The sequence below is a fragment of the Anopheles marshallii genome, chromosome 3 (genome assembly GCF_943734725.1).
Source record: "Anopheles marshallii chromosome 3, idAnoMarsDA_429_01, whole genome shotgun sequence".
Taxonomy (NCBI): domain Eukaryota; kingdom Metazoa; phylum Arthropoda; class Insecta; order Diptera; family Culicidae; genus Anopheles; species Anopheles marshallii.
The window spans coordinates 24,115,846-24,128,086 of NC_071327.1; the positions used below are offsets into that span (position 1 = coordinate 24,115,846).

Genomic DNA, 12,241 nt, shown 5'->3' on the forward strand with positions numbered 1-12,241 from the left:
GTTACTTACACTAACGTACAATAAATAACATTCTTTAAACAACAAGGTGTAAGCGGCTTTACATCCCAAGCTCACACGAGGTCTTCGTGGACTGCAGTGAAGTAAACGTAGCAAACGTCACCCTGCTAAACCATCTTATGTATGTTTCTATTTCATTATTTATACTTGAGGTAACTCAGTCGATGTGTTCGTGTTTTTGTGTCGTTATTGTCTTATCCCGTAATCCTACCATCTTTTGCATCTGAGTATTTCGACTATATCTACCTTGCCTACTATTGCTTGATCCCTTAGTTTGACTGATAACAGTTGCTATCTCATACGCAAGTTGGTAATCAATGCTCCGCTACTATAGTGCCACATCGCGATACTTTCGAAAATCGTCCGACTCATTACCGAGCGACTGTCGACTGTCGGTGGCACCGTTCAGATACAGGTTGTTGCCATAACCGTAACTTGCTATTTGGGAGTGACTCTTGCCGTAGCTCACAGGTCCACCGTGAAGTCCAGCATGGGGATGCCCTGCGAAGTAGCCGCCGGGAGGCATCGCACCACCAGCTCCACCGTAGTTACCATGGTGCTGGAGCTGATAAAGATGGTACGGGTTCATCAGGTGATAGTGGTAATAGGCCGCCGGATAGGCACTGTAGGCTGGATTGTAGGCGAGCACATTCCACGGATTCATGGCGTAGTTTTTGAGCAGATTCTGTCCGTACCGGTAATGCGGTTGGTCGTGTTTCTTTGCGGGTAGTGGCGATTCCGAGAATGTAATGTTACCCAAATTCTCGAGCGACACACAGTTACGGCCCAATATTTTGTTGTTCTTGGTCGATTCGATCGTGTAGTAGATCGGATCGTTTACAGCAGCTGCTGGTCCGTCACTGGCCAGTGTCGCTATCGTGCCTGTGTGATCGATCGAAGCATTCGTGTCCTTCTCCCGTGCTTGTCGCAATGTGCCGTTCTCTGGCACGTCGTGCAGTTTGTTGTGGATTTGGTTCTTTAGATTGTTGTGCAGTATACTGTCCGGTTCGTCGGCCGCCGGGGATGAGTCTTTGGATTTCTTCTCACTGATCGTCGCGTGCGTCGAGAGAAACTTTGGTGGAAAGATAAAGCGCAAATCGAGCAGTGACTGTGTCTTCTTGCACTCGGTCACGAGCGGTGGCGGACCGGTAGGCATCGCGGGCGATAACCCGAAAATGCTGGCGTTGAATTCGCTCTGTGACCCGTACAGGTTGTTGTACGCCGTGTACTGCTGTACGATGTCCAGGGAATTGTTTTCGTGCGGCACGTACCCGGGATTATCGAAACCCGTCGAAGGCCTTCGACTAGGACCGTTCGGTGCACCCTGAGTGCTTCGCTTGCTCGCTCGCAGTGAGTTCATGCCGGTGGTGGCGTTGAAAGGCGTAGTGGGAGTTGGTGTTGTCAGCTGCAGTCGGGAGGCAAGTGATTCGAGCTGGGATAATACTTTCTTCTCCTGTCGCCATCTAAAACGAAACGAATTGGAATGACATTAAAATATGATCTTCAACAGGTGATCGTTTGATGATGAGTGATGGTTGATATTTAAATTGATTTGCTGCTATTAAGATGCTGGATCCTAGTGTGCTGCTTTGGTGATGCGATCAAGATCTCTTGCTGTTATTGAAGGTAATTAGCCAGAAGTATTAATTAGGGTATACGATGAATATGAACTAATTGATAAAACATATTCAATATTCAAAGATCAACCAGCCATTAAAACGGCGATACATAATTAATGATGAAATAATTTTAAATTGATTGAGGCGGTTAGTTAAAACGAATGGATTCATATAGATCTATATTTTATTCAACTTTCATACTAAAATGGCTAGAAAAAACAGAAAAGGGCAATGTTATGTGCATTGATAATGCGCAATAATGAAATTTTTCTCACGCAAGTCAATGAAAACTCGCTGGAGTTAAGGCAGCTTTTAAGGAAGTTTTGACTGATTTTTACTCTCTATCTATCTCAATGGCTCTTCACATTTGTTGAGGCACCCTCACGCACCACCACAATACCACTGACGTTATCGTATCACGTTGCTATGTTTTGATTTCGATTTCCATTAACCAACTGTTTAACAAATACCTATTGGCTACTCATAACTTACCTCAATGCTGTCGGAATAACGCACAACAGTGCTAAGCAGTTGACTATTAAACGTATTAAATATCCAATTAATTCCGTTAGCCCGTGCGCCGATTGTAGACCCTGCAAATGAGAGGATAGAGTTGAAAGCAAACCGAGTGAAACCATGGATCATAGTGACCACCGGAACCACAACCCGCAGACCCCATGCTTACCCAATATTGTATGGTCATGTACATGACTAGTGCCAGTTCCGGAACCGACAGCACACCGATTATAATCGACCAGCTGAGAAGACCCCACGAAATGCCCTGTGGGTGGGTAAACAAGTTGGATAGCAAAGTGTAAGCTTAACGGTGAAGAATTCTGATTGGATTTTGGTGCATGGTTTGGAATGGTTAATGGTTAAACATTGCGTACACCTACCGTGGACAGTCCATGGATCAAGATCGCGGACGAGATGAAGAGTATGAAGAACTGGGCGCACAACAGATAGGCCGGTATGGGCAGGTCACCGCGGGCCTCCAATATCCAGGAGATTTCGCAAGAGAACGCCACCAGATAGGTAAGCTGCGAAGGAAATCATAAAAAAAATGTCAATAGGTGACTTGAAAATATGTCGGTTGAAGGGGCCAGGAAATGATCATTTCCATGGGCAGAAATCGAACCAAGAAAAAATACAATAAGCACAGCAAAAATTAAAACCTAAAGGCACAATACACACCCAAGGGAAACTGTGCAACCGGAAAGCGAAAGGAACACACGGGGTTTGCCTCGATGCTTGCATTATGGGCATGGATGTAGTACACACCGGAGATCAGTAGCATTCGCAGCGATGGTGTTGCTAATACACCACCCCGAACGTGTGTTGGTGGTTATGGATAAGATTGTTTTCTGCTGGAATGTTCGGTCGTGTACCCTGTACCGTGTGCCACCCTTAGCGCCAAATAGCGCGGGGCATGGAGCAAACGTGCGTAATGGGCTCAATGTTGCAACCGCCCTCCCATAGTCATTGCCTTTCGGTTCGATTTTACTTTCGGTCTACGGTGTGCCGGTGTTGTCTGTATAGGTCCGTATGCCTGCTACCGTGGTCGTCGTCGTTGACCTCAAACTGTGGCGGCGAACTTGAGTGGTTCGCATGTTAAATTGCTAACCGAATGAGTTTGAACTTGAAGAAGCGTGCTAATGGCAAGTGTACGTTTCGTACATAGTTTCGCGCCACAACGCATACCACATCGAGCTAATGAAAAAGGGAAACTTGCTGATCAGAATGGAAAACACAACAGCTAAATCATCTCTTAGACGATACAAATATTAGGTATTGACCTACAAGGAATAGCTAGTTGTCTCACAGACACTTGAAGTCAGGTCGTTCAAATTAAATATCGGATTATCTCGAGGATCGACGCACAAACCTCGGAAGCTTTCTGGGAACTCGGAAACCTCAAGAGCTGCGAATTCAATTGCGGTATCTGACGACTAGTCAAAAATGGACACTCAAGCACTCACCGTTCTTGCTGAACGATTGAACTACACGGCTTTTATTGACGTGTCAGTGTTATGAAGCCTAGTTTTGCTTGCAGATATACCCATAGTAGACGATACCATACGAGACCGTACAAATGGAATGGGGTGAAGCTGTTTTTCCTTTAGCCACAGTAGCGGTTTGTTAACTGGATAGTAATTTCTAAAGGTATTATTTAATTTGTTTTTCTCGCTTATAGATTGGATCGAGCAGATCGCCAAGAGATCGGCAAACATCTTCATTTTAAATATTAGGGAAATTTCTTCTTGCTTGCTCAATACTATGCATTTCACAAATGGAGTAGCGGTAGCGAATATCTAATTAGACAAAAAAGCTTCTGCACCGCGCTAAAGTGAGCTGTATCCTTTTTTCCCCCTCTTCGTGATTAAGCAAAACGTTCATGATTAGGGAAATTGCACGAAATTGCGGTCGCGGTAATTTGAGCGTACTCTAATGATGGTCGTTTCCCGGCAATATTCAAAGGAGACGGGTACGATTCCAGTAACAGTTCGTTAATTTTGAACTGGAACAGCATGATCAACCATGGTTCAGCGAAGATTCAGTGATGGTTTAAGTGAACATATTCACTCAAAAGCTGGAAAAAGGAAAAATGGTAATCTGGAGTATTTTTAAGAGAAAGTGTACGCAATTCAGAGAATGTGAAAAAAAACACTTGAATTGAAATGTTTATAGGACTTTCTTTGGAGCACTGATCAGATATGGAGTATAGTGATACCGACTGAAAGATGATTCTATAAACGAAAACATTGTCATATCATCATCATTTTGAATCTGTCATTCAAAGTATTTCTAAAGAAATTTGGAATTTCTGGACTTTGTAAATAGTGATTTCGAGGCACTTCGTTCACTGTTACATTTGGTATATTGGTTTGATTTTTATTAGATATTCTTAAGGCCCTGAGCTTCTCGAAAGTGACCACTTTTTCTTGGGCATGTTGACTGTGTATCGCCATGATAAGCGAACTTCCCTTGTAGTGCTATTCTCTATTGTTTACAAATTTTTGCCTCAAACAAACAACAAGTTATCCTATGTATGTTCATACATTTTCCTCAAAAAAGGCTAAATAACTACTCAAATTAAACATTTTATTATGTTTAGCCTTTTCCTACATTTACATTTTAATTGGACACATTATCAGCAGGGAATCATCTGCTGACCCTGTCCGGTGTGAAAATGCCACCCGTTGATACAGTTGGTGACCGGTGACCGGAATAGCAGCGCAACTGTAACATACAATCGACCTCCGTACGCTTCTTTCACTAATTTGTCCCCCTTATCTGCGCTGCGGAAACGAAGGAAGCATATACACATTTTCTTCGCATGCTCGGGTTAGGGGATGATACTCGCGATGAAACCCATACATCTCATCTCCACGGAAACCTTGGGCACTTATTAAGGTCAGTCAGTCGGTGGTCAATCGCTACCAACAATTAAGTGGAGCTCCCTGACGCCGAGAGGGAATGCTCGCGCATCGTAAACCACAGTCCGGGTAATGTTGCGTATATTTACGCGAAGGAAAAAAGGGGCCACATTCGCACATGTGAGCACATCACGGTGCGCACGCGCTTCTGTACGTGGTCCGCGGTACGTCATCGTGCGCCGGTAAGGGTTGAGCGGGCTACCAGATGCGGGCTTAGCTTCGGTGAAGGCGAGCATTGCGGTCAGAAGTGAAATTTTTGACGGTTTTGCACCGGTCCAGTGAATCAGCATCGCCCGTACGGATGATGGCATTGTGCCGCTACGTTTAGGGAACACTGAAAAAAAATGTTAAGCGTAGCCAAAACATAGTCAAACGAATAACATCTCCGCTTCAAGCGTTGCCTACCAGAAGCTGTACTTCCGTCACGATACAACACTTTTGAGAAACCGCAAGGAAATGGCCACCTTTCTCCTTCTGCCAGAACAATGGAGCAGTTAACAAACACGCATAGCTAATGTACACCATTAAGAATGAAGCTTACTGCATGGTTCAGGCCCCCGCATAAGAACCAGAACTCGCGTAAGAGTTTAATATCTTTCCCGCTTTCGATATCCCTTACGAAACCATTGTGGGAGCTTTAAACTAACTTCAAATCACGCAAAAAGCTTGTCGCGCAGTGAAGTCCGTGTGGGTGGTAGACTTTTGTTATAAGATCCCGCACATTCCGCGGTCAGTGAACCCGCGCTTTGACCGATGGTCGCGTTGAGCGTTCGCGAGCGATGACGACTTAATTGGACGGGCAGGTTCGAAGTACTCCGGGAGCATCGTCATGCGTTTTGCGCTCCACCCTTCAGTCATGATGAATTAAGTTCACAGACGAATAATCACCGAAACAGACGACGATAAAGATTGGGCTTTTATTGCGGATACGTTTGGGCGCGATTAATGCTAAGTAGTGAGATTAGATAATGCTTAAACTTATCCGCCAGCCGGAACATATTGAGCATTTAATTTCGAGTAGAATTTTCAAATACTAATAGCTGAGTTGATGCTTTTCAGCATTTTGAGATGAGAAGGTAAAACAGTAACCATTCCTTCTTTTCAAGTTAAAGTGGATTATGTACAGGTAGAAGTCGAATCTATCCTCCTCTTTCAAACGAAGAATTTAGAAAGAATTTAGAAGGAGACGACTTTGTTAAGTAAATATTCTTGATCTTCCAGTAAACAGTCTACTTCCTCTAGAAAAGAATGGAAAATTCAACAAGACATAAAACAACATAAGAAAACCGTGACTTACCAATGATAAGCATGCCGATATGCAGCAGTAGATGAATATGTTTCGTTTGGAAAAGTATCCCATAGTTGCAGTTTCCGTTCGTTGGTTTCGCGTTTGATAGCGTTCGGCTCAGCCCGACGTCTAGTTTGACATTTAAATATCACTCCAATTGTTGACCCCGTCAATCACGGCTGTTGCACAATAAGTACGTCGGTTGTTCTACACCGTACCCATCGCGATCACTTCCACCAAACAGCCAATCCGTGTCAGACGATCGTTTACCATGGTGTGCCGTAAACGTTGTGTCCCGAATGAAATAATGTTGTTCGAAACGATTGCTTCGAGGATGCGATGGTTGGCGTTCCCGTAACCAATTTACGACCTGTGAAGACACAAACGGGTAGAAGAGTACATAAGAAGACGATAAAAATTAAAAAAATGTGCTAAATGATGGCATCCCAGAAGAAAATGGCTAACGAATTGAGCTTAATGCGCAAAATAACAGGAAACCTTTCGAACACAACGCAAAATAAACCCCGAAAAAAACAGCAAATTAAGGATTAAGAAAATCTCGGCCGACTCGTACAGCTGTGGGGTGATTCGCGGTGAGGTGAGTTATTCGCGCATAGTTTTGTTGTTTCCTTTTTCATCGCTCCGCATCGATCAAAATATGTGTGTTAGGTGAGCTAAGCCTCCCGCGAGCAAGAAGATCGTCTCTTGGAACTCGTCTGGGTATTAGTAAAAAACCGGGAAAACTCGTTTGCACAGGCCTTGGTCTTGGATGCCTTGTACAGCTCGGGCTCGGTTGCATGAGTGAATCTCTTGGGCACTCAGCCGCTGATAACACATGGCAATATCCGGTTTTTTCGGCCTCCCGATCTGAAGCTTACGCGGGGACTTACTTGGCGTGCGTTTTGCGAAATCGAAAGTCACCCATCAACCATTGTGTAATCGTGTTGTTGCGCCGTGGATTCTGCTGTTGTCACCCGCATTGTCAGACGACTTTCTTGGGGGAACGAACGTCTTCTGGTTGTGTCGATGCAAATGCGTAGCTTTATTACACCCAATTGTCCGGATGAATGGAAATATTATCCCGGCGCGGGAAACCCGTTTAATCGTTTTACAATACAACGGAATTGTGCTTATGCAAATTAGCAAATCATTAACTTTCTTAATAATATTCCGCCAGTTGGTGGAATATTTCCTTATGAAGTCGTTTGGTCGTTATTTAACGCCGATTGTTAGACGAAGCGAAAGCATACCAATTTGCTTTTAATGATTGCATTCTGCTGGCCCATCCAGCATTGTTATGCAAAGCTGGTACCTTTAAGATTGTGATGATTGGGACGACAGAGCAAAACCATGGAACGAAAGTGAGCGTATACATTCAATTTTAATCAAAGACGAACACTGTTGCTTTCGTTTCAAACTATTTCTCGTCCCAATTTGCGCACCCCCTTTTTCCTGAATGTTGTCTCACTCATCGACAACGGTGGAACGTACTTTCCCATCAAGCGATGACTTAATTTTCGGTTAATAACTCTGCTTTGCTGCTCCCTTTTTTCTATTTGAAAAGCTTTCGATTTGGCGCGTCGTCACTTTCTTCTTATCAGCGATAACCCATCAACAGCTACGAGATGCAGCTTGCTAATGGTTTTCACGCGGCTTTCGGAATACAAAGCCTAACCTTAAAACGGAGTTTGCCGCCATAGTTCGAGCACAACAGCAAAAAATACAGTGATTCTGAAACAAAGAAATAACATATCGAAAGATGCAAGATTTCGTTCGTACGGTTGTGAAAAATACCCTCCACAATACCTTTTTACCATCGAGAAGGGTGGCGACTGGTGAGAAATAATAAAACATTTATTTTCTGCTCGATCATGGTTGGCAAAATTGAAATGAAAATCACTTTCCACGAAGTTAAAAACATAAACGCTCGAATGTGAAACCATTCCCAGGAGTTAGTCTAGAGAAAACATTGACCGATTTCAAACGGTAAGTGCGACGAAAGTATCAACTAAAACAATATTATTTATTGCTCTGCTTCTATTGAATCAAAGAAGAAAAAAAACCTTTCTGCAGCGTTCCCTATTGCGTCAACAAAACAATAAATATAAAACGAAGGAAAAATAATGACAGTGTTTGTTGTGCGTGGGTTCACCATATCTTTTCCCACCACCCAAGAGGGAATCTGCACCCATGCGCGGGATATGCGGTAACAACGCATCTGCCATTTGGTGAATGATTATTTTTGCACAATAGCCGTGTTTGCTTTTTGTAGTTTCACAAACTCGTCCAGGCGCCAGTTGCACCGTTCTTAGTACAAAACCGTGTAAGCTTAATGACGGGCTCTCACTTGCTGTCTCGCGTACAGTGCACTCCAGTTCATCTTTGGCCTAGCACCACCATCATGGTATGCGAAATTGTGCGTTACATTTGCTCTGCAACCATGGAACAATGGAAGTGTGTGCACATTGCACAGATGCAGGCTGAAAGCATCTTCACTTTCCAAAACAGCGCTGGGGTCGGTGGAATGCGTTGCACTCGGCGCAATGCATACATGCACGGTGTGTATTGTAAGGTATTATTGATGTGTATTACCGGTGCATTTCACATGGTGTTACAGTTACAGACTCAATCGTACTTGTTTGATAAATATGAACAAGATGTTTCGATCACAATTTATTCATAGGTTGAGCGAAACATTAGAAGCATAAGATGGAGCTTTAATGTTGCCGCTTTGTATATCAGTTTATGGTCTTTAAGAGAACTTTACAAATCTCTATACAATATTGTTCTTGATGTCTATACTTCTTCTCAAGACATAGCAACCTCTGGAGGCAACCTTTTCTGTCGGTTTTGGTTTTCCTTCACTAAATTAATAGTAAAGATATGATAGTAGGCCAGCAAATCATACGGAGGATAGTCTGAATACGATTTGATCCCGACCCCGTCATTACTACAGTACGTCACATAATTGGTTTACGTCATTTGTTCCTTGAGATATCACAAATAATTCCTAAAACGTCCTATGAAGTCTTGCTTTCATTCTAAGCCTGCTTGTGTGCAAAGAAGACTTGTTTTAAGTCAAAAATATAAAAAAGCCTAGTAATCCTTCACCATGGCACAGCATTAGTTAATTTTGACACATTGGTTTATGAAGATCATGATGCATCCAGAGCGATTTACAGGATAATTTTGCTTTGGGTTTATCCAAATGTCTTGTGGGTGCTCTATCGCCAATTTGTCTACACTATTTTAAAGTTCAATATTTTAACAAAATGATTGAATAAACAAACAAAATGGTTGAATCAGCTTTTTTTTTTTAACTATATATTCGAAATTTCATATAATGATTCTGTAGTTTTCTTGATTTTTCGAACCATACAACTTTTATTCGAAGTGGTTGTAAATTCATGTTACGCACTGTAGTATCCGAAAAAATGTAGAAAAATTCTGCAAAAATGTACTTTTTGGCGAATGCGTCATATTGATAACCTTGAAATGCTCTTTCAGTGCATTTCGTTAGTCCAGTCACTCCATTTGTGTCTCAGTGTGTCTTTGTTTTGAAGAAGATGTGTGTAATGTAATTAATTATATGCTTCTCATGGCACCATGAGAATAGTGGATTTTTAATTGTACAAACAAATTAAATGTAATTTAACACACCGCTCACAATTTTCTTGTGTTTTGTTGTATTTTTACACATCTTTATTTCATCCCAAAGTCTCCAGTTGAAAGCTCTTCATATGACTGTTTTATGCTTAGCCAATGCAGCTCCACGACTAAAGTAATTAGCTTGGACCTAGTCCACTATAAAGCGCGGGGAAATTCCAATCAACACAACATTTCATTTTCCACCCAATTGCACACAGCTCGCGCTGGGTAGATTTATTCGATTTAGATTAGTGAAAACTTTACATCGGTCTGAAGCTAATGTGTTCATTTCCACTGTGTCGCAAAAAACACACACTGCCACAGCTCATTAAGCTGCTGCAGTTAAATTAAAGTGATAATGTTTTTCTTATGCTCTGTTGAAACGAGAGCAAATTAACGAACTCTGGTACGTATATGCAGCTCGCATCTATCTGTACATGTCGCTGACAAAACAAACGAAAAACGAAACACACACCGAATCGTGTTTGCTTGTTTCTTATGCAGCTAACAAAATGGGTTTCGAAACCGGCTGCTTACCAGTCCCAGACATGAATGAATTTGGAAAATTATATCAAGAAATACACATTTCCACACGACAGGTTCAACCACAGTACCGTCGCGACACTCGTTAGGGTATGGCAGTTTTTGTTTTTCACCAAACCCTTGCCAGAGTCAGAGTAAAGTATACGAGAAAAACACAGTATGACTGTCGCCATGTTTTTGTTTTTCACATACACTCAATACGCTGCTTGAGTGGTATGTTGAGATACATTACTTTTTTGTGTATTTCGCCAAAGTGTGGGAAACAATGGTCCAGCAATGAGCGTTCGCCACCATGAATACGGTTTTGGTTGGCTTGATTTCATTCGCTCGAACATTACCGTCGGTGGTCGATTTTCCGAAGCAGTACGATTAAAGTCATGTGTCAGGCCGCCCGAAGAGATCTTTTGTTTTTCTTTTTAGCGCCCAAAAGTGGGAGTGCTGGATCTTCCTACCTTCGAAAAGAAGGCGTTTTGATGTAAGAATGGATTGTTTCATTGAAATGCACACCAGAAGTGTACGGTCAGATCGTATACCGCCCGGGGCTGCATAGCCGGATGACACACCGGTACGGTGCGAAGGTTAAAAGCGTGGGTAAAAACGGATGGTGTAACCTCAAGAGGAATCTTTGAGACGCTGAGCATCTTCTTAAGTTGCATTAGCGTGATGAATGGAAAGAGACCCTATGCAGACCGGGTGGGTTTAAACGATCAGTTAACACACAATGTGAATCTACAGATGCATAAATATGGGCTCTTTCTTTGTCATCCCAGAATGGCTTTGCCAAAATGAAGCAATCATCTTCTTAAAACAGAAAAAAAGCGAAGGCAAAGCATTGAGATTGTGAACCATCCAAAGGTTAAAATTAGCAACTTTAACGATGGAAAACAACGGTGAAGGTCAGAATTGAAATTTGTATTCTTTATTGTTCATCCAACATCTTCATGGTAGTTACAAAAGGAAACAATTAGTATCTGTCGTCTGTTATGCTGCTGCTCCCAACACGATCTGTCTGATACGATTGCGATTCGTTCACTTTCCCTTGGTTGGTTCCTGATCGTATGATTATTACGATATGCATGACAAACGTGTGCACGGCGAGCACGAACTTCCTAATGAGCCGCATCGAGCATCAAATCCGTCTGTAAAACCAGGCCCCGTTTGGACAATCTGCATCGGAAAAGAAATCAAAATGCAAACACACAACGATGGTGTTGAGTGGAAAAGCGGAAAAAAGCACCAAACCACCAGTCAGTTCCAAAAAGAAATTGATGAAACAAAACACAACAAACAACGCTTAATGATACCGCTATGCCGGCTTAATTATGATCAGCCGTATTAACTAGTTTTTGCGTTTCACTGCAGAGTTAAACATTTTGTTTAGTTTTCTAGTGGCTGAAATGCAAACGCTTTGTTTGCTAGATGCTTCTCTAGTTTTTGTCACCCTGCGTCATGCAGCACACCATTATCGATGGGCAGATTAAAGTTAGTGCAGCAAAGTTGCCCGAAGAAAACCCAAACACATGTTTCGTGTGTTTGAGAAAAGCTTTCCTCCGCGCATTTGCTCGTTGTGTGTGAGTAATCCAACCGTATCCAAGTAGGCCAGCAAAAAGTTCAAGAAACTTTCCATCCATGCTCCCCCGGTAGGATGCGTACTAATGACGGGTGATAAATCGTCCAACGGTGGAGAA

General features: G+C 42.6%; 1 protein-coding gene across 1 annotated transcript; it reads right to left on the reverse strand.

Moving 5' to 3' along the window:
• Positions 1-346: 346 nt before the first annotated feature.
• On the reverse strand, positions 347-6,434 carry LOC128714215 (uncharacterized). The gene is made up of 5 exons (XM_053809091.1): positions 6,372-6,434; positions 2,534-2,677; positions 2,323-2,418; positions 2,130-2,230; positions 347-1,481 (listed from the first exon to the last, which is right to left on the reverse strand). Exons 1-5 carry the CDS (start codon positions 6,432-6,434, stop codon positions 347-349), a joined length of 1,539 nt encoding a protein of 512 aa, XP_053665066.1.
• Positions 6,435-12,241: the final 5,807 nt, after the last annotated feature.

Excerpts from the sequence above, each read along its gene's own strand:
- LOC128714215 (XM_053809091.1), bottom strand. The coding sequence starts at position 6,434 with ATGGGATACTTTTCCAAACGAAACATATTCATCTACTGCTGCATATCG. Across the intron at positions 2,419-2,533 it reads TGATCCATGGACTGTCCACG|GGCATTTCGTGGGGTCTTCT; the intron begins GTAGGTGTACGC and ends ACCCACCCACAG. Across the intron at positions 2,231-2,322 it reads ACATGACCATACAATATTGG|GGTCTACAATCGGCGCACGG; the intron begins GTAAGCATGGGG and ends TCTCATTTGCAG.